Source organism: Quercus robur, chromosome 3 (assembly GCF_932294415.1).
Source record: "Quercus robur chromosome 3, dhQueRobu3.1, whole genome shotgun sequence".
In the NCBI taxonomy this organism is placed as follows: Eukaryota; Viridiplantae; Streptophyta; class Magnoliopsida; order Fagales; family Fagaceae; genus Quercus; species Quercus robur.
This window is the reverse complement of record NC_065536.1, coordinates 19,135,461-19,157,325: the sequence shown is the minus strand read 5'-3', so window position 1 is coordinate 19,157,325 and position 21,865 is coordinate 19,135,461. Positions and strand designations below refer to the sequence as shown.

Below are 21,865 nucleotides of genomic sequence, written 5' to 3'. Positions count from 1 at the left end.
CACAATGCTAAAGAAACATATTCATGAGTTAGAGAGCACCATAAGGTGTATCATAAATATTATAACACTCAACTGAATCTTCCATAAGATACAAAAGGCTTGCTGGGCCTGGGATAGTATTACTTCTTTAGTTCACCAATTGTATTTACTTTCTCTCTCTTCTTTTTCGGGAAGGAAAGAAAAGAACAGAGCCCATTTTGTGAGGCTATTTTTGGGCCCATTTTGGCCGGTTGTGGGCTTTTTATTGCACAACATATTGCCACTAAGGCAAAATTAAGCTTAGCCCAAGGAGCAGGTGGCCTGGTGCAAACACTTACCTTGTTTTGCTCTTTGGTTTCCTTGTAAATCCCAACTCCCAACTCGGCTCATTGCATAGTCTCTCTTATCATTACAAAACACTTGGGAATTCTCAACAATCGAATAGAATTATGTAAACAAGGGTTGAGTCATTACTTCAAATTCATTTCTCATCAATTCATGACATATTATCAGAACTGCAACACAAATATAAGAAGATAAAACTTGGATTTCTTTGGAGTAATTATTATTAAAAGAAACATGCAATACAACAAAGACTATAAATATCTTTAGAGCCAACCAAACACCAAAGAAGTAAATCTACTGTCAACATATCAAAGAAGTAAAATAATCTTTAAAAATTGCAACCAAAACCAGGGGAAATAAAAACTACAAGCAATCAAGCTTTCATCTTTGTGTCACTGCTGCTCAAGAGAAAACTTCCTATCCTCCTGTTTGATGCAAAAACTTTTCCTGCTGCTGCTGATGCTTCTAATGAACGTTCTTTGAGTCCAACCCTTCCTGAGAATTAATTTTGATACAGCTCTGCTACTTGTCAAGACCAAAATTACCAGCACCCTCTTTGCACCAGATATTAAATGGCCTCCTTAATGGAAGGACTAATAGCACTGGTAGTAAGCCAGTGCCAACAACCAGCAAGAACCTTGTACCAATCTCTAGATTCACAAATAAAACAAGCACCATGCCACTTAGATTTTCATTTGCAACATCCTTCAACCATGACAGGAACCTACCAATCTTGACATAGCAAAAGTAATCTGCCAAAACCTGCCAAGTAGATTTAAACCATAAATAATTTCAAAGGAAGCTGATCATCTGATATAAATCCAACTATGTCCCCACCATTCATTTTTCTTCAACAATTACATAATTAAAAATAAGCAAAGATAAATCCTAGATTTTTTTGGGGCAATTATTGTTTAAAAATTAAAAATAAAAGTATTACATGATCATGAGAACAAACCGCTGCATTGCACCTAACCCTGCCCTTGATTAGAGGACTGCTCACAACAAGCAAATCACAAAAGAACCACATGATGATCATGATATGGGCATTTATTCCAAGTCAACTTCAAATTTTATTCTTCTTCCTGTAACAGTGTAACCAAGCTAAGCAACATCACATGATCATTCATTAAAGAAGCTCTTACTATCTTGTTGAGAAGACCACCAACTTTCCACTTGAAGGAAAGCTTAGAAAGAAGGGTTACCTCAAGTTCCCAACACGGCACCTCCAGGTGCAATATGGCTGTAGGTGGATCAGAATTAACCCACTTAACCCAACTGCTCATATTTGACTATTGAATCATGGTCTCCATGGCTAATGAACTCTATGCAAAACATCCTGCCACTCTGGCCATATCAGACGCCATATTATTATATCATTTAATCAAAATGCAAAATTCAAACCTCATAAGTAAAGCAGTACCTTGTTAAACCCAGACTAGATGTTAAAGTGGAAAGGTCAGGAGATGGTATATCATGTTGGTCAAAGAAGTAAACCAATAGGCCAACATAATATTAAATGGCTAAGAAAAAGAAAAAGCCATCTAAAAAATGTTATTGACTCATGATAAGAGAAAGAGAGAGAGAGAGATCAAACAACCTATGTTCATACCCTAAAAATGCTTTCTTATATCTTAAAATCAAGTAAGTTTCTCAATGCATCCAAGCTTCTGATAACCTAAGAAATGACCACCTATGTTGGCAGTAAAATGACTTATTCAAATAACCTGTTCTACCCAACTCATTTTGGGACAGAACTGAGCACTAGAAAAGAGAACTGTCTTCAATCTATATCTCATTTTTCAAATTTTACAATTTTTGTCTCATTTTAAACTCCATAATTTTTGCATATCACTGAAAATTTTGTAGTCACATATTCAAATTGGGTCTTTCTCAAATCTTTCCTAATGTTCCTTAAACTAATCAAATAGGATAAAAACCCATATCCCAAACTGAAACTTGATAGATAAACATGTCAAATTTTACATCATTATATAATAATAAGAAAACCATTAATTCAGATTTGGAAAATAGTTCTTCACCTAAAGAATAAAACACATATATCATAAAAGCATTCAAAAAAAGAGAAATCTCAAATTTTATAGAGAACTCCATGTTTTTAAAACTAAATTCCAATAATCAAAGAACCAAATACAATTTTTTTTAATAAAAAAAAGGCATTTAGTTCACAAATAATTTTGAACAAAGAGGGGAAGTGTGAATATCAACCATAGTGTCAAGTTCTAATAACATAAAGAGATCAAAACATGGAAAAGCTACGAGGACCTATGGTATATTAAGATTAGATTAAGATCTAATTAAACCCTAATGAAATTTACACAACATGGGAGATTTAGATTACTTTCTATTTGGAAGGGCACAACAATGTTGCACATAATAAGAGAAACAAAATATATATTATCATAGATATACCACAATCACCTTGGCCCAAATAAATAATATATAAACATTTTGGGATTGGTCACGCAGATATTTCTGTAAAAGTAAGTGAATTAAGCAGATTATGCACCTTAAATGTATTTATTTTGTATTGGAAGTGTATCCATAGATATAAGCTTCCAATTCTTGGCATCTTCATGTTGCAAATGTTTCGTGCAAACCAATATCAAGGACTTCCTGTACATGCCCAAACTTGTATTAGTATATATGCACACCTACACCGTCAACGTTAATATTGCCACATTCTAGATTTTACAAAAGTCAATTAGAAAATATGCAGTCTCATTTGTATCAACTCTTTACCTCTTTTTCGTGTAGCTGCTAATTGACAAAACAGAGAATACAATAAACTAACTATAACACTCAAACTTTTCTTGTTGCCTAGGTTTATGGAGGTAAGTTCAAATAGAAATTTGATCATCTAGTTCTATATTTGAAATATGGAAAGTTGACCGCTCTTAATAAGGATTTGAATTGTAAAACCCAATAAACAAATGAAAAGGAGAAGGAAAATATAGTTTGTCAACATATGGTATCATTGAGTGTGTTGAACCTCATAAACATGGGAAGGATGTAAAAATCATGACTTAACCATAAATTACTTGTTGCATGTACTTTATCTATATGACTACTATAGAGCATATATGGCATTAATTAGAGCATGTTCAATGGGTGTAGGTGCGTCTAGTGTAGAAAAATATGCTATGTCCCAACCTGATGTACCATCAACCATATAAAATCCAAAAGTCAAATGCTTTGTCCTTTCAGTTAGCAACAAGTAGGATATAGTGTGGATTGAGACACATTGATAAGAACATCTGCATTAACCCTTTAATGAAATCAATAATCGTCCAACGACATGCCAAGTATATCTCACTGGAAAATTCTATTTATCTAGATTTCAAGCATCTGGAACTTTGACTCAAACAATTAACATGTTACACAATTACTCATGTACACTTACAGATGGGGTAGGTTACAATGCCATTGCTACCCTTATTTTGTCATGTGATCAGCACATATTGCCTGTGCCTCAAAGATGCAACTCTACATTGTGGATAATATCAATATTATTAGTAACAGTTCAGTCCACAACTTAAAATAAATATAACAATCTTGAATTGATAGCATAACAAATATTTCTTTGGCAAAAGGATAAATAATATAATTGCAATGCACAGGGTTATGCTTTTAGACAATGATTCATTGCAAAGCATATAAATTGTATCAAATTTCATGTGGATCGAACTTTTAGTAGTAAAGAGTTGGAGATTTCCAGTTGCAACAGTCCTTATACTATCCTCAATTAAATATCTCCACCAAGTATACTTAATCTTTTGAAATTGTTGCTACATGTGGGTAAATTTACCGGGGAAACAAACTATTTGGTTAATTTGAACATTTCACCTCCATCATTATTTGCTAGTTAATGATTTAATAAAGCTGGAGATGTCATTTTAGTTAATCCAAGGTCTGTACTTGTATATAAAAAAATAAAAATAAAATGTCATCTTAAATTTGGCATGATGTTACACAAGTTATTGATACCTTTACTGCCAATGATCTGGAATTATATCTTGACATGGTAAACGAGGATATCTCAACACTAGAAGATTTTAATTCTGATACCCCGGCCAATGAAGATTCCACTTAGGCCATAAGCACAGGCCCAGACCTCCTGAATCAGATTTTGGAGGGACAATACTACTACAACAATATAGGGGTACAAATCAAATTTGTCATTAAAGCATTTGAAAAAGTGCTGTGAAATAAATCAATTGATAAAAGAAAAGGTAGAACACACCAGAACCAATATTTAAGATAATGCAAAAAAGATATGGGAACTCTGAGATGAAAATGTATTCAAATTGTTCAAAATGAACAATCAATAAAATAATATTTGTCACATGAAAAAGAATTAAAACAACACAGAGTACTGATTAATGATGTAAAAAAATTTACCAAATTTCACATAAGCAAAAACTTTATTATATGGTTACAAATAAATAAATAAATATTTCACACAATGCATTAGGGGAAGACATTGAACAAGCCTATAATTTCTTCAGTTTTTTTTTTTATTGAAGGAGTCTAATCTCTAATGAGTCATGAAGCACTATAAAAGGTCTTGAAATGAAATTTTTTTGGAGCGAATACCACAACAACAGAGGAAAAAAGTAAAACATACAAGAACCAGCATTTAAGACAATGCAGAAAAAATAAGTGAACTTTGAGATGCAAACCTATTCAAATTGTAAAAAATGAAATCAATAAAATAATTATTTGTCACATAAAAAAGACTTAAAACAACACATACAGTACCAATTAATGATGTAAAAAGGCTTACCAAACTGCACGTAAGCAAAAACAATTTTGATATGGTTACATGTAAGAAAATATGCCTTCACACAATGCATTGGGCAAAGAGACACTGAACAAGCTTAATGAAATATCTTCATAATTATGTTTTGGTTAATGCGGCCTAATGAGTCATGAAGCACTAGATGAAAGCTCTTTAAAAGAAAAAAAAAATTTGGAGAGACTATTATATACTAAAATGAAAGGCTTTGCATTTATAAAGGAGCAAAATGGTCTCCATATCCAAAGAATTCTCTGATTAACATGAAAAAAGAACTGCAAGTTTGATTATCCGCTGTTGTGTGCTTTCTCAATATTTCCCCTGGTTTGGAAGCTATTATTGCAAATACATTTGCCTCTATATTTGTCATACCCTAGACTTCCTAGATTATTGATGTAATGTTTTGGTACGGATATGAATAGGCTTATAACACTAACATTTTTCTTATTTACACCGTTAGACATCCAAAAGAAAATTCCTTGCTCATGATAGTAAAAGATCTTTTTGTATGAGTGCCCCATGACACTCGTTAGACATTATGTCCGTGTTCATACTCAAGGTTCATGTTAGTGGCTACAAATCTTAGCCTAGAAGACTTGATGCCTTTTCATAAGTTTTTTCTAATTTATTCAACCAAAATTAAGAAATCTCAAGTTTATATGTCAGCTATTAAATTTGCTGGATCCTACTTCTATCCACACTTTGAGAAGTCGAAAGTTCATTATAATTTCACATAAAACAGTGAAGTGCTAACAACAAGGTACATCATCATGTACCCAAAAAGTAGATGCATAAATTATTTATCAGATAAGTAAATGGCATCAATTACTTGCATACTGTAGACACTCCCTAATAGCCAACTTTGTAATGGCTGCAATATCCTGTTGCCATTCATGCTCAAGCTGCCAGCAGCTAACATGACATATCAGATTAGCTACCCCTGAATGAATAGGTCATTAAACTAAATGAGAATCTGCAATGACATATATACAAATGGCACACAAGGCACACACAAGCAGGGAAAAGAGGTTAAACAAGAAGTCAACTAATAGAACAACATAAATATGTTGAGCTAACCCATGTTAATAACTTGTCAGCAAAAATGGCATCTACTTAAGTAGTTGGAGAAAATAATCTTCTAATCTAGCTTACTTGAGAAGGCCGAGTCCTAGTAGTTCTCATGATATCATCCCAAGAAAATTAGTTGTTGGTAAGACTGGAGGGCAATAACTAGGAACACATTCAATAAACTGAACGTACAACCTGCAAAAGGTATTCAATGCAACCAATCACAAATGAAAAAATTTACGCCAATGCCCCATTTCCCACCCCCCCCCCCCCCCAAAAATAAAAACAAAAACCAAACTCCTTGTAATGCATTAAAAAAAAAAGTACATTAAATTAAAAGTATATACTAAAAGGGAATCTAAAATTTACCCATATGATGAACAAAATAAACACCATTTCAAAGAAGCAAAGATAAATTACTGAATCAATTGCAAAATAAGACATGCTTCTCATCATGTGTAAGTTGCCTATGGCATACATCATAAGAAGTAATAATTATAGAATATTTAGCACCCAAAATCAAGATCTTTATTTATTTATAATTCATTATCCTACAATACTAAGCTACACTAAATAAACTGCACCACAAATGCATATTAGTCAAACTATAAAGACAGCCAAAGTTCTTTCTTTGAAATTCAATTTTAAGCCTAATATCTTCAAATTTTTCTTCTATTCATACGGCTTTAACAGAAGTATTACACCTGCACTCACGTTGAAATTCTACTCCTATTTAACCAAGGAGTAGCTTTCCCCAATTTTCAGATAATTCAAAGCAGAATAAAAGGAAAATATAAGTCATAATAGAACCAATTGGCATAGGAAAACTATACAGAACAATATTAATTGAAGGAGCTCAGTGAAGGAGTTTTCAAATCCCATAATATTTGGTTTCCCTAACTCATTAAGGTGAAACACTCAACCAATGAAAAAAGAATGTACATCAAAACAAAATCAACTAATCTAAAGTGACTAATTTCATCCATTCATTGAGATTTTGTTTACATTAATTGGATTTGTACCCAATCACATGAATGAACCAATTAATTAAGAGGGAGAAGGATCTTAAATGTAATAAATGTACCTTGACATGTTTCTTTGTAGTTGAATCAGGAATCTTCCACAGCATAGCAGACATGGATTGAAGTTAGCATCTTGTTTACAAAGGGTTAGTATCTCCTCGTCCTTTTGTTTTGGTCCATTTTGCAAGGCTATGGCCTACATTATTTCACAACATCTTGCCACAGAGTCAAAACTAAGGTTTATCCATTGATTAGGTGACCTCATCCAAACACTTCCCTTGTTTTGCTCTTTGGTTTCCCATTGAATCCCAAGTGATCTCAAGTAAAAGTCATTCTGTTTGTTTAGACAACGAGCTAACTGATTTATGCTGGCTTTAGTGTTTGAAAACAAAGCTTCCTCTTTTGCCATCCAAAGGATTTTCATTGCCACTACTGCATTCAAAAAAAAAGATTCTGAATCGCTTGTGAAGATTTCTGGAGCCCTACTAAGAAAGCAACACTTTCTTAGGCTGTTTTTGATTTGAGTATGAATATCAATTAATTCTATAATCCGTGTTGAAGACTTTGGGAAAAAGAGAAGTGGAGTTTTAGTGAAGATGAAGAGTTAGTAGGTTGTTCATATCCACTAAAAGGATGCTGTTGAGACTAAGGGATAGATATTCAAGAGACTACATTCTAGCCAGCCTTTAACATGACATCAGGGTAAAATGAAGAGCTCTCCCCCCACGGCCAATTCATTAACTAAGACCGGTCCTATGACAAATCAATAGCTACAGCGAAGTAATTATTAGTTTTACTAAGTGTCAAAAATTCCTACAAAATTTCAAAGAAAAAGTGATTCGTTCTTGAATTTTCTTAGCAATACAGTTGGAGGAATAAATGACCAACGAGATTGAGGGTGAAATTGATACATTAAAATGGACAAAGAAGTAAAAAAAAATCATTAGTTTGACAATCATATTAGAAAAACTAATGGTCTATTTGGATTGAGGGAGGAGGGAAGAGAAGTAAGAGGGAGTAGAGTAGAGCTTACCAGATATTAGGCTAATTTCTGGCCAACTCTACTCTACTTTCCTCTACTCCCTCTCAATCCAAACGGACCATAAAACTTTAGTGGATTAGAAAACTTGCTCCGAACTTGACTAACTATAATACCAGTCCACGTTCGATGTTAGTTATATTTTTGTCATATTTAACAAATCAGCAACACAGAAGGCCTAAATCATACTTAATAAAATTACATTGAAGCAAATGCAAATAAAACTCAGAGCATAGTGGCCTCATGACTACTTCCATATTGAAACCAAATTATAAGGCCAACAATTACCATAAGTTAGAAGAAGAAGAAGAAGAAGAAATTAAAAAAAAAAGCATAGGAAATTGTTTGTTTAATTTAATTTGCTTCAATAAGAAGAAGAAAAACGCAAAAGAAATTATCAGAATACTCAGTTCCCCAGGTTTTGCAACAATGCTTATGACATACATCTAAGTATAATGGTAACTCTAGTAAGAGAACAACAATACCACAAAAGGAAGTCAAAGGTTTATTTTTTCCTAGGTAGGATAATTAAAAAAAAAAATTGTTGTTGCACACTGTGAAGTGCACACACTACACACTGCACTTGGAAATTGTGTGTTCAAAACATGATTTCAGTTATAAATTTGAAATGGTCACAATTTGAGTTGACATGGGGCACACACACCATACACACCAATGTGTAATTAATAGCACTCTTAAAAAGATATTGCAATTCCACATGTCCCCTGCTGAACATCTCAACTGATGTGGCAAGGGTGGTACCAATTACGCAGACCATGATCAAATGTAAAGCAAAGGGATACCTGGGTGGCTGTTGCCTCCTATAGGATTGAGTTTTTAATATTTCTTATATATGTGTGTGTGTATGTATGTATGTATGTATGTACACTCCAATTCTTCTACTTTTTCAGATATCAAAACCACTTAATCCCATTTGAAAGCTAGAGGTTTTGATGGGATTAAGGTAACATCAATGGTACACTAGGAAAATTATTGCTCTTTTTTTTTTTTTTTTTTACTTGCATAAAATTTTATGTTTAGCCATACCTTATTTGAAAGAGCGGTGATTGTTGCACATCAATGTGTATTTACACAAAGGTGTGCAAAAGACTGAAATCGTGAGTTAAAGACTCGATTTCAAGTTGGAAATTGTGTCTTCATCTCACGATTTCAGTTGTTGCACACCTATGTATCTGTACACACTGATGTTCAACAAGAATTTTTGCCTATTTGAAATATACATTGATTTTCCTTCAACTAAATATGTTAGTGTCCCCTTAATATTACAAAGAAAAAAAAAGTGTTCATTATAGAGAAGCAATAAATTTGGCCTAAATAAGGCGGCTAGCTAAGGAGAAAGTAATTTAAGAATGAATCATCAACTTTTTAAACATATTCCAATGTGGAGAAAAGGAAGTTAATTGATTTGGTGACTAGGTGACTATGAGAAGCTGTGAGCCAAGTGTACTAATTTATAAGTTAATGCCTTTATTTTGGGTGCCCTGGCCCAGGCAGTGAAAATCTCATGACCAGGCCACATATAGTTTTACAAGCTAACTTGTGGACAAATCACCTCTAACAAGGCTTGTTTTAGGTGACTATTTTATCAAATTACAGCTCAGAGTAAGTTTAAGTTCGTTTTGCGAGAAGGTTAATCATACATCAATAGAGTTTTCAATAGATTAATTCAAAAATATCCCAAGCAGGGTAACATACAAAGTAATGCTTATGAACATACCTCAATGGCCTAAGACAATACTGAGAGGATGGAGTGAGGGCAGTCAGGTACTTTTATTGAAATAGCAGCTTGGTCTTTGCCTTTTCAATCATTGCATTCATCTTTTCTGCAAACAAGATCAATCGCATGTTCTTAAGCATAAAGGTTCTTCAAACAAATAAAAACATCAGGATATATTAACAGTTTTTCTCACCAGTCTTTGACCTTGTTAATATTTTCTTTTAACTTCTCCAATTTTCAGTTCTTTGAAGCACTGAATCAAATTATTGAAACTCACATCTTAGCTTCTTGAAATATAGACCTTCTATTGGCTATTTAATGTATTTCACAATACATAAACATTTTCTACACGATCGTATTTATTAGATGATGTGGTCAAGATATACCTATAGTGATTCTTCCAAATGTTCAAGCACCCACCAACAGCCTTTTGGCAAAAGCAGAAAAGGTCCATTTCTACGATTTCAATATAAAAATTCCCTACAAATTAAATATATTCTACATTGATGGATTTCATTACAAGAAAATAAAAGCATTTAAAATTCATTGTATTTCCCTTGTACTGATTACAACATATGAAGATGATAACACAATCCTCGTATAGGGAAAGAGTATTGAAAATGACAAACACTGTTAGATCAGAAAGTAAATGACAAAAGATTGACTCATAACTACATGAGCTGCATGTAGGACTTAGGAAACTTTCCAGAGACACTAAAAGCCAATCTTCTTAAGGGATCTCCACAAAAATCAATGCCAAAGAATACTAGTTGCTGATGTTGTAACAGAAGGGGAAAAAAGAATCAAAGAAATCAATAACTAATGTGATAAAATTTATGAATACTAAATTTCACATATGTATGCATTTACGATGAAAAAAGAACGGAATATTGAAACATCATCATGAGAATTATGAATTTAACCAATCCCCTTTCCTCTACTACCAACAGGAAGTAATAGCACAAGACAAGCAAAAGAAACCAGGCTGCTTGTCTTGTGGGAGTGATAGCAAAGACAAGCAGCCAGGTATTACTGATGCATGATTTAAAGCAAAAATATTATGCTTAAGGTAACCGCTCTCCATGGATGTTGTTTGAAAACACAAATGTTTTGTTTTAAAAATATGAACAGAAAATTAAAATAACAAAACCATAATATGCAACTTTAAAGAGATGGCAAGAGAGAACAATTTTTGCTCTGATACCCTAAATCTTATTACTCACACAAATATTTAAAACTCAAAGTATAAGAGATGAAGTGCATAATGGTTGATCATGCCTTTCACTGCAGTAATCACAGTTATGCTGGTGGCAACTCCAGAAGGTCTGCCTCTATCAATTACTCTAACATTTGGCATATTCTATGAAATGCTTGATGCCTGATCACTCCTTGGTTCAAAAACCTTCTGCTTGTTACACAATGAACTCAGCCACAAACAAAAAAAAAAATAAAAATTTGCACTGACAAAACAGGCACTTTAACAGTAAATGAGATGAAGCTAGCAAAATTTTGGCTTGGTAAAGAAGCAATTAGGGAATGTACTTCCTAAGAGAAAGCAGCTAATGTTCTTGATATAAGGCAACAAGTGTTCTCATTTACAGGAAACATTAGACTGGGGTGTTTGAAGACCCAAGCGCCCAAGTTATCTAACCCCATTTCAAATAACGAAGAAGCCAAAGCCAAAATATCCTTTGCTCTTCCATTCCCAGCCGAGCTTGCAAGCTGGACTTACAATGAAGTTGATGATGTTTGCTGAAATCCAAAAGATAAATCCTCAACAACCAGCTAACAATAGAAATACAATAGTGTAATCTTTACAGTAATTTACCGTTATATGTATATCAAACCTACTCTTTTGTAAAGTAAGAGAGTGAGTTCATTCATTCAGCCCAAAGTAACATTTTATCAAATACTTGATGTGCTTCCTCTCGTGCCTCCTAAAGAATTTTCATCACCACAACTGCATATAGTGTGAATTCATATTTGGTGACTCTGCTTGTAACTCACTTGGGATTAAAAAAAAAAAAAAAAAAAAAACCGAATTCAAAGTAATGATGGTACCTTGGCATATTTGTTTGAAGTTCAATCAAGAACAGAGGATGCTGACTTCAACCCAGTTCCATCAAGTATGAAGTCATCAAAATACCAGAACAGAGGATCCTAGGGAACAGAATGATCATTTTTGGGCGCAAAACTCATATGTATGAGGAATTGCTTTCATCAACAGCTACAGAAATCAGCCCAACAATGCTGAAGTCGTAGCTCTGTCATCATTACTGATTCAAGTGTTTGCAATAAATACTTGAGCAAAAATTCTATAATTAAGCCTTTAATTAAGATGTGAATCCAAAAATGCAACTAAAGAAGGAGGCATACCTTGGCATCTAAGTTCGATAAAGATTTTCTTGCCTTCCTTGATAAGGGATATAACTTGGAGTTGGAACCATTATTGACTTAAGTGTGGGCGATTGGAAGCCCTGAATCTTCTGCTCCATTGTTGAAAGCCCTGGGATCTATCTCTTCCATTTCCCTCAGAGCCCTTGAGTTTCAAAAAAAAAAAAAAAAAACTTGTTTGTTTCCTTTTCTTTGGTTTTCCAAACAGAGAGAGTGAATAATAAAAAAGAAGAAAGTACCTGGACATGAGCGTTGCACTTGGAAGGGTAGGGCGAGAGCTCCGTTTCCAGAGTCGGAATCGGATTCGAAGCCTTCCGAAGTGGGACAGGTAGTGTTTTTGGGGACATCTGGCATAGGTTGGTCGATGGTTTCTCATTTTCTTCAATGGTTGACGTGGGTTGAAGTCAGCATCCTCATTTGCTGCGAAGTTGCAAGGAGGACAAATGCATGATACATGGACTCCGCACCTTTCTATTGTAATTTTCGCAATTTTAGGATCTAAATCTGAACATTCAAATCGAATCTTAATTTCATTCCAATCCTCCAGAATTATGTCTTCGAAATCGCTATCTCTTATATAGTAGAACCACACAAAAGATTCTGAATCTAGTACAAAATTAACAGACTGAATCAATCTTTCAAAACCAATGGTGTTCATGTAGATAGAACATCTACACATAATAGACGGAAGTTTCGGATTGCAAACGCTTAAATGATAAACTCTATATGGCACATAATCCTTCAGTTCCAATTTTAGAGCCACACAGATAGCAAATGACGGAAGTTTCCGACCGACTGAGAATGATACGGAACTTCCAACACTCTGATGGTTGAACCACCGCTTTGGAATCTTAGTTCCTGGAAGTGCAAGTGAATAATAATCATAAAGTTTCCATGTCGAGTCCGTTTCAAATGCAGAGCCCATTGCAGATGTAGCTTCATCGAAATCAAATTCTGATTCTGATTCAAAGTTTGTTTCAGAATCAGAATCCTGATGCCGTATTCCCCTTGCACATACGATATTTTGTTGAAGCCCCAAAAATTCTCCAAACTGCTTGCCATTATCAAAATTAAGAAACTTCAGTTTAGCAAATTTAGTAATAATCTTCAATTAACAAAAAAAAAATTCTATAACTTTGAGAGAAAGAAAGAGAGACCTGATTTAATAATCTTCTTCTTGATTGTGAATTCAACGAATTACACCCTATTGCACATACACGTTGTATACAATGTGGAAGTCTTGGAATTTCCCTAAGGTTCCAACACCAGTCAAGCCCTAGAATCCTTAATTGGGGAAATATAATAGCAATTTCAGGGAGGGTAGTAAATTTGCCGCAATAGATATATAGAAGTTCTAAATTGGGGAAGCAACTAGGGGTATCCATGGCTTTTGGAAATTCTTCACAATCATACATATGGAGCTTCCTAAGATTTTGTAAATCAGAGATGTTACTTGGAACATCTTTCACGTTTTTTAAACTTATTGTTATCTCACGAAGGCCAGTGAGATATCCTATTGATGAAGGCAACGCTAATCTTTCCGTTCCTTGTTCAAGACTTTCAAAGCCAAGGAGATAAAAGCTTTTAAGAGATTTCAACTGGAGCTTTGTTGGTAAAATTCTAAGATTTTGGCAATAATTGAGACTCCAATATTCAAGCTTTTCAAGAAGTCCAACGGACTGATGAACCTCAACTAAATTTATACATCCAAAATGCTCCAACTTCTTTATGTTTGGCGCAATCACCGATAAGTCCGGTACTTTTGTAATATTTTTACAATATACGAACTGCATATATTTCAATGTTTCGAATCGACACCTCTACAGAAAAAAAAATAAGGCTATGAGCTCATTTCATCAAAAAAAAGAAGCTAAGAGCATATATTAAGAAATAATAACTATTCAATTATGAATTATAATACAAACTTCTAAAATAAAAATGCTAAAAGTACTATAATTTTATAAACATAAAGCTTACAAATTAATATGGTAATGAATGTGATTGGTAGGCTTCAACCACCTCATAAATAAAAATAAGAATTGTCTCTTTATAATTTGTGACACATCAATTTGTATGTTCAATATAGTAAAACTTGTCATATCTGTAGCACTGCTCCTTTTTTTTTTTTTTTTTTTTAACATTTGTCAATAGTTCATTGATTTGCACGATAAATTCTTTATGGTTATGTGTACATTTTAAAATATTTGTGCAAAATTTGATTTTATTTATTTAAAAAATTTATAGAAATTTTATTTTATATAGCCAAAAAAAAAAACTAATAAGAATTTATAAATGCTATGATTATACCTCGAAATGCTCGTCCAATTCAATGTGGCTCTCTCGCATGTAAAGTGCAACGAGTTTTGTAGGTTCAAAGGTGGACGGCAAGGACAATAAAGGAAATTCATTCCAATCAAGTAACCTTAACCCATTGGGAAGAGATTTAAGGTCTTCACAAATTACATTACGAATTTTCAAATATTTGAGACTTTTCATCTTTCCAAGTTTCAATTGCATCTTTCTTGGTTGTGGCAAGGACAATGTTATGCCTCGAATTTCATCTAATCCCTAATTGAACAAAGAATCACATGAATCACATTAGACAACAGAACATATGATTATTAAATTTAAAACAAAATCATCTTCAAAATTAAAATGATAAATCAAACATAATGGGAAAAAATTGATTACATTTTGCATTGTGAGAAAAGGGAAAAGTTAAATCGAAAGGACTTATACCGTATCTCCATTTAGTACTTCTAGAGCATCCTCATAACACAATAGCCATCTATGTTTTTTTGACACTTCTGCTTCTTGTCGATCAATTTCAAAACCCATTTGTTGTATCAAGTCATGCATCAATAAATGGCCATCTTTTGCAACATCTATGAGAGATTTATTGATAAGTTTTTCAATATCACAGTATGGGTTATGAAAATTGCTACTTTGTAATATATCTACAACCAAATTCTTGCGGTATCCTTTAAGAAAAAATGCAATATCAAGGAAAATATTCTGTTGAATTTGTTCCAATCCATCATAGCTTATTTTAAGTACTTCTTGAATATCCGAATGAGGAATTCTTTTGTACTTATCTAATGCACTTTTCCAATATTGTAAATCTTCGTCATATAAATCATCACCTATTATTTTTAGAACTAACGGAAGTCCTTTGGCATAACCTATAAATTGGTGTACGAGCTCCAAATAATCTTCTTTAGGCTTTTTTCTTTTGAATGCATGTTGACAAAAGAGTTCATTAGATTCATGTTCATCTAATTCCTTAACTTCATAGTAAATTAAATGACAATCTTCTCGTAGGGTAGATAGCAACTTTTTCCCTCTTGTTGTGATAATAATTCTACTTCCAGAGGCAAACCAATTACATTCTCCAAGCAAATTTTCTACTTGGACTAATTTGTCCACATCATCTAGAATTAAAAGAATTTTTTTGTGCTGAAGCTTTTCCCTTATCTCATTGATTCTTTTAGATACACCATGCACTTTCAAATTTCTACCTCCTAAGATCTCAGAATAAAGTGCCTTTTGTAGTTGGAGTACACCATTCTTTGTTTTTGAACTTTCTCTAACATCCTCTAGAAAGCAACTTCCTTCAAAACGATATGCAATTAAGTTAAAAATAGCTTTTGCAATTGTTGTCTTACCTATTCCTGGAAGACCATGGATCACTAACATGCGAACATCGTTTGACTCAATATCTAAGCAACAACTTATTTCCTCTACACGAGAGTCTATTCCAACTGGATATTTAACAATAAATTCTTGCGAACAATTTAATTTAGCACTTGAGATCTCTTCAAAAATTTCTTGGATAAACCTAAATTGAGGGCGGCTGCCAATCACAAAGCATTAAAAAAAAATGTTAGAAATAGAAATATGATCTTAAATTGAATTCAAAATTGTTAATTTTGTTTAGCTTGTAAACTACAATTGAAATTTTGTTAATTAAATTAAATGGCACATAATTCATAGATCTAAACTGTCAATACAAATAATTTTTTTTTATTGTTCAAATAGGATATAAATATTTGGCTTTTTGCACAAAGATGCATGTGGAAAATCCCCTATGGAAAAGAAGATTTTCTAAAGATTATGTGAGAGAAGCTTCTAATTAATTGATAAGAATATCGATCATATATTCTTCTCTTGCTATCATTGACCATTGTAGTTTAACTAGCTCTGTAATGAAAGATATGATCAAAATATAATAGTTTCATTAAAAAAATAAACAAATAAACAATATAGTTTCAGGGAGTTGTTTTTTAATAGTAAAATTTTATGGTGATAATAAAGTAGTGATTAAATACATACTCATTTTTGTAATGCCAACCAGATAAATTGCTGGCTTCATTTAGAGCAGCCCTCCATTCTTGCACTTTGTTCGTGTCATACTTGAAATTTTCTTCATGTTTTGCCAGTGCTTCTCCAAATGTTCCCTTTTGACTACGTACTTCTGATGGATCCACCTTATAAAAGACCGGAAACACCACTTGGCCATTCTTTTTACACTCAAGAATTTTGATAAGTTCATCCAAACACCAAGTGGAAGTTGCATAGTTTTTAGATAATACAATTATCAAAATCTTTGAACTTTCAATAGCTTTGATAAGTTCAGTGGAAATTTTCTCTCCTCTTTGGAGCTCATCATCCATGAAGGTGTTAATACCATTATGACGCAAAATACCATTCAAATTGCTAGTAAAACCATTACGGGTATCTTCCCCTTTGAAACTCAAGAACACATCATATTTAGATTGTTGGGTGGAAGACGAAGAGCAGGCTCGTTTATTAGTTAGAAGAGCCATTGTGATTTGGATATATAGACGGTTGAGAAGATCTAAAGAAAAGAGGAGAAAGAAAGATGTGACGAAATTAAAAATGTTTTAAGAGTTTAAGAAAGCAAAGAGAATGAAAATTATGAAGAAGAGATTTCTCAATGGGTTTGAGAGAGAATGGGAATGGCAAACCGAAGGAAATGAATGTTAGATTTAGATAGTTGATGTGAGGCGAAGAAGACCGAGAAAGTCAAATGTGAAATTACAGTACTAGCGTACTACTACTTTCATGGTTGGTGGTCCAAACGCGTAATGTAATTTAAAAATAGAAAATTGGTCGTCCAATGTAGTAAAAAATACTTTTTGGAGTGTCGTTTTGCTCACCATTCTGATTCACTTTCAAACTTTCACTTCCATCCAGCAGGAAAAGATGTAGAAATTTATTGGGTACGCGTTTTTTGCTTACTTTTTGGAGCGTAGCGAAGGCATTCTGATTCCTTTTCCTTTTCAAACTTTAAAGAAAGAAAGGATTAGAGGAAAGGAAGTGGAAGACACACTCTATAGCAAGCGGCCCACAGTATTCAATGCTACAACAATAACAAGTGTAGTAGTGGTGGGTACCCACCTCACCTTCTTGGCTCTCTTACCCTCACTCACACACATGACACACCTTCTTCAGTCTCAGGTCTCAATGCTCCAGTCAATGTCTACGAATTTTTTTTCTAAATAACAATAAATATTAAAAAATTTAGTTAATTGTCATGTTTCAAAACAATGTTGAAAACTAGATATCGATTTGTAAGTGGATTACTGTAAAGTGGGAAAAAATTAAGCTGAAAATCGAGTTTTAAAGACTAGATTTCCATAAATTGAATAAAAACGCCGCTATAGGTATATAAAACGTCACTATAGGGATTAAAAACGCCACTATAGGACTCCATAAATCTCTACTTACAAAAAAGATTTTTCCAGGAAAATGCCGTTATAGGACTTTAAAACGTCACTGAAAGGCTTAAAAACGCCACTATAGGGAATTTTTTTTCGCATGAAACTCGAGTCTTAAAGACTAGAGATCTATGTGGCATTTTTACAATATCGATCTTGAGTTTCTAAAACTCGAGATGCTACTTTCCTTTATTGTTTCAAACGTTGCCTAACTAACTATATACAATTCTTTTGCATTTCTTTTTTGCACATTACCTCCAATGTCTACACCTACTCTTCTTTTCACCACCACTTTCACCAGCAACAAACCTTCTCACCTTGCCTCTGCTAGCCTACAAACACCATTAACGGCATTCCACTCTCTAAGCCTTTTTTGTTTTCTTAGGTTTTTTTGTGATGAAAATTGTCCATTTATCACAAATAGAGAAACTTTGATGAACTTGTTAAAAAAAATGGATTTGATGGATTGCTTTAGGTTTTGTTTGATTTTTCCATTTTAATTTTGGCTATAAGGAGACTTCAAGCAAAGAAACAAATATGATAAATTATGATTAGTAGAACACAAAAAGTAGGATAAAGGAATATTCATTTATTTATCGAATTGACATCCTAGTGCAAAATTGTCATCCTTATCTTTTAGAAATTAAGTTGAGAAGTTTTGGACCTAATTAGTATTAGCTCAAATTTCAAAGTAGTTTTCTAGAATTTACCCTAAATTAAGGGATTTTCTGGTACTGTGATTTAAATAATAAATTTTAGTATTTAAACAACATTAAATATATTTTCACACATTTTTTCACACACACGTATTTCTATAAAATAACAACAATATTATTAGAAATTTCCTAACAAACGCACCTTAAATGTTAACCAATCAATTATAGTAGCTTATATAACTGGGAGCCTGGGACATATATATATATATTTAGCACACAGAGTAGACAGGGATAATATTTTATTTTTCTCGAAAAAAAGAAAAGAGATAATATTTTATATTTAACATTTTCTGATTCACTTTGAAACTTTTGGACCTAGGAAAGTACCAAGAAATTTCCTCCGTGTAAAATACTCTGGTTCACTTTCAAACCTGGTTGAATTCATCCGTATGACCCAATAACCAATCAATTAATATTTATTTATTTGCAGATACGGTAAGGTTGAAATCTTTGAGTCTATATTGGTTGGTAATGTCATTCTATTATACATGCAATTTATGATGACTGATTTGGTCCAATTGATATGATTAAAGGTCATTGCTGAAGTGTGTTTTTATATCAAATACTGTTATGTTGGACTTGGGGGACAATGGTGATTTCCAGGTTGTAAAGAGTGTATGAACATGTCAAAATCACCGGCATGCGTAAATAGGCTTCAAATTATTAAATCTTTCAAATCAAAATCCATTTCAATTTCAACCCTTGAAGCTAGCCTTCTCAAACAAGGGAAGGTGATTTTAAAACCCACATCCACAGATAAAAGCAATTGTGAAAATAGCATTTTCGTAGCTCTAACTAAACAATGTCACTTTGAAATTAACAAGGGTCCTTTTTATTTTTTTGGCTTGTTACCTTGTCCTTCTTATCCAAAGAATTATTGGCACTTATTTTTAAATGCTAAATCATAGTAAATTCTGTTATAAGGGAAACTCTGATTTTTTTTTTTTTTTGAAATCCTCTGAAATATAAATTATTTCTGTTGTTATAGGAAGATATTAATATAATGAAAAAGCTCAACTTTATTGCATACCGGTTCTCAATTTCATGGTCCAAATTATTGATATAAGTAATGAAATTAAATAAATAATTGATTAAAATAGAATTTCATTTTCGTAGTCTCTTTTTTTTCCCAGGTTTTTAAAGTCATTTACTTAAAAATGTTTATGGGTTTTTACCAAAGCTCTATTATTTAAATAAATAATAAATAAAAAAAATCCTGTGAAAAAACAACTAGTCAAGTAATTTCTAAATTGAGGCCTTTAAATGGTATGTTTAAGAATTATTGAATGAATAGAAGGAAATAAAAAAATAATAATAAATGATTAGAATGCAATGAAACAAAAATTCATTTGGCAAAAGTCTTGCCACTTAGTGGCATAATTTGCTCCCCTCTATTATTAAGAGAGAGAGAGAGAGAGAGTCATAAATGAGATGAAAATTGAGGAAAAAAAAATTATGGGATAAGGGTATTCCTTTGGTGGAAAGAGTTATAAACGTGACATTCCCTCGGTTGAGAAGTAACGTGAACAACTAATCAACCCGTTAATAAGGAGTCCAAATTTTTTGTCCTACTTTTCCTGCTCCACTCTATATTTCACCAATAAAAACTTGCAACGTATTCACCTAATTAATTAAATACTACCATTAATTAATAATGATAATATTAATAAGTCAATAATGATAATATTTAATTAATTATGTTAACACGTGGCAAGCTTTTATTGGTGAAGTATAGAGTGGAGCAAGAAAAGTGAAACAGAAGATTTGGACTCGTTAATAAGGTGGGTTGATTTTACAAGTTTCTATTAATGAAACCCGACATCCAGAACCGATTAAAATCAGATTTTCTTCATGGCAACCGTGCTTAGGTTCAAGTTTCTCATTTTGGATCAGGTCAGCTCGGATCTTATGAATTTATTTGGATTCAAGTCTACTTGGACAATCGTGGATAATACAGAGAAGGTCATCTTTACAATTTAAACATCATTTTAAGTACTAAGACTACTAACATCACAAATTAATAGTCACCACAACAACTACCTCCATTATATTTAAATAATTTTTCCTTACTAAATTCTTCTAATTAATTTTCCATTTGTCCCAACAAAAGTACACCCTTTGATTCTGATAAGATTCTCATCCTACTTATGCTGTCATTTCAGCATTCCAATATCTTTAAAATATGCAACAAGCTCACCAATGCTGAACCAGGAGTGCAAGTTTTCAGTTTAAAAGGAGTGCAGCAACACTTTTCTTTGCATTTAGAATTGGCTGATTTAGAAAATGTATTTATAGAATGCAATACCAGGACAGATCGTAACACACCCAATGCATGCCATACAGAGTACAGTTGAGCAACAAAACTTCCTTCAAACCCACCAATGCAGTATAGGAAAGTTAATCATATCATCAATAGCTAGAATATTCTAGTAACTAAGCAACCAGCCAAGCAAAACAAGGTAGCATTAAGTGCAACATGGGATGCTATCTCTCTTTCACAGAAAACACTGGGAATATATTTGAAATATTATGTCCAAAGAAAGATAGCTAGGAGGTATATGGATCAGAAGAAAATAATGCAATTTTTGCAATCATATTATCATAGTGATACAGCAGATATGAGTTTGGAATCCAGCGCCTTTGTCCAACAAAATAGGAGGAGAGGAGAAGGTTCATGCTGACCTTGAAGAAAACCCTCTGAATCTCTGATCTTATTCGGGCTATCAAGGCTAGCGGTGTTGAATGATCTCAACCAGAGCTAGAACAGCAGAAACGTGGACTACGACATAATAAATGGTTTGTGTGAACAATAGGGCATAATTGCCAAAGTTAAATGTTAAGATGATCACTAGAGACAATAACTCCAAAGCTATAGCTACTTTAGCGCAGAGTCTAAAACCTCAAGCCAAACAGGGATTTAGTAGGTGAAGCAAAAGTGGACATTGTAATGTTCAAAATTGTTAGCCTGAAGAGCAGATGGAAAATGTTGATATTTTTACAATGA

General features: G+C 33.0%; 2 protein-coding genes across 44 annotated transcripts in view; both read right to left on the bottom strand.

The window, feature by feature from the left end:
• LOC126717396 (disease resistance protein RPV1-like) overlaps positions 1-21,865 on the bottom strand; it is a 206,061-nt gene that overhangs the window by 78,387 nt on the left and 105,809 nt on the right. For 3 of the 43 annotated variants that reach the window (XM_050419094.1, XM_050419090.1, XM_050419137.1), the window contains 15 exons: positions 12,644-13,455; positions 12,387-12,549; positions 12,072-12,286; positions 11,862-11,970; positions 11,493-11,762; positions 10,011-11,415; positions 7,296-7,665; positions 6,296-6,406; positions 5,973-6,083; positions 4,333-4,491; positions 3,749-3,831; positions 2,855-2,961; positions 1,530-1,671; positions 1,265-1,409; positions 507-1,086 (listed from right to left, as the gene is read on the bottom strand). In XM_050419094.1, coding sequence (XP_050275051.1) covers positions 12,465-12,549; positions 12,644-13,455 — 897 coding nt within the window. In that variant the 3' untranslated portion in view covers positions 507-1,086; positions 1,265-1,409; positions 1,530-1,671; ... (9 more) ...; positions 12,072-12,286; positions 12,387-12,464. Of the gene's footprint in view, positions 1-506; positions 1,087-1,264; positions 1,410-1,529; positions 1,672-2,854; positions 2,962-3,498; positions 3,603-3,748; positions 3,832-4,332; positions 4,492-5,972; positions 6,084-6,295; positions 6,407-7,295; positions 7,666-10,010; positions 11,416-11,492; positions 11,763-11,838; positions 11,971-12,071; positions 12,287-12,386; positions 12,550-12,643; positions 13,456-13,561; positions 14,225-14,711; positions 14,973-21,865 lie in introns of those variants that run through there. The other 40 variants (XM_050419131.1, XM_050419133.1, XM_050419109.1 and 37 more) reach the window with 39 other exon arrangements.
• Positions 16,620-17,436, bottom strand: LOC126717400 (disease resistance protein RPV1-like). The gene has a single exon (XM_050419140.1). The coding sequence runs from the start codon at positions 17,228-17,230 to the stop codon at positions 16,688-16,690; it is 543 nt and encodes a 180-aa protein (XP_050275097.1). The 5' UTR covers positions 17,231-17,436; the 3' UTR covers positions 16,620-16,687.

Bases quoted from the DNA above. Each gene is read 5' to 3' on its own strand.
- LOC126717400 (XM_050419140.1), bottom strand. From the start codon at position 17,230: ATGGCTCTTCTAACTAATAAACGAGCCTGCTCTTCGTCTTCCACCCAA.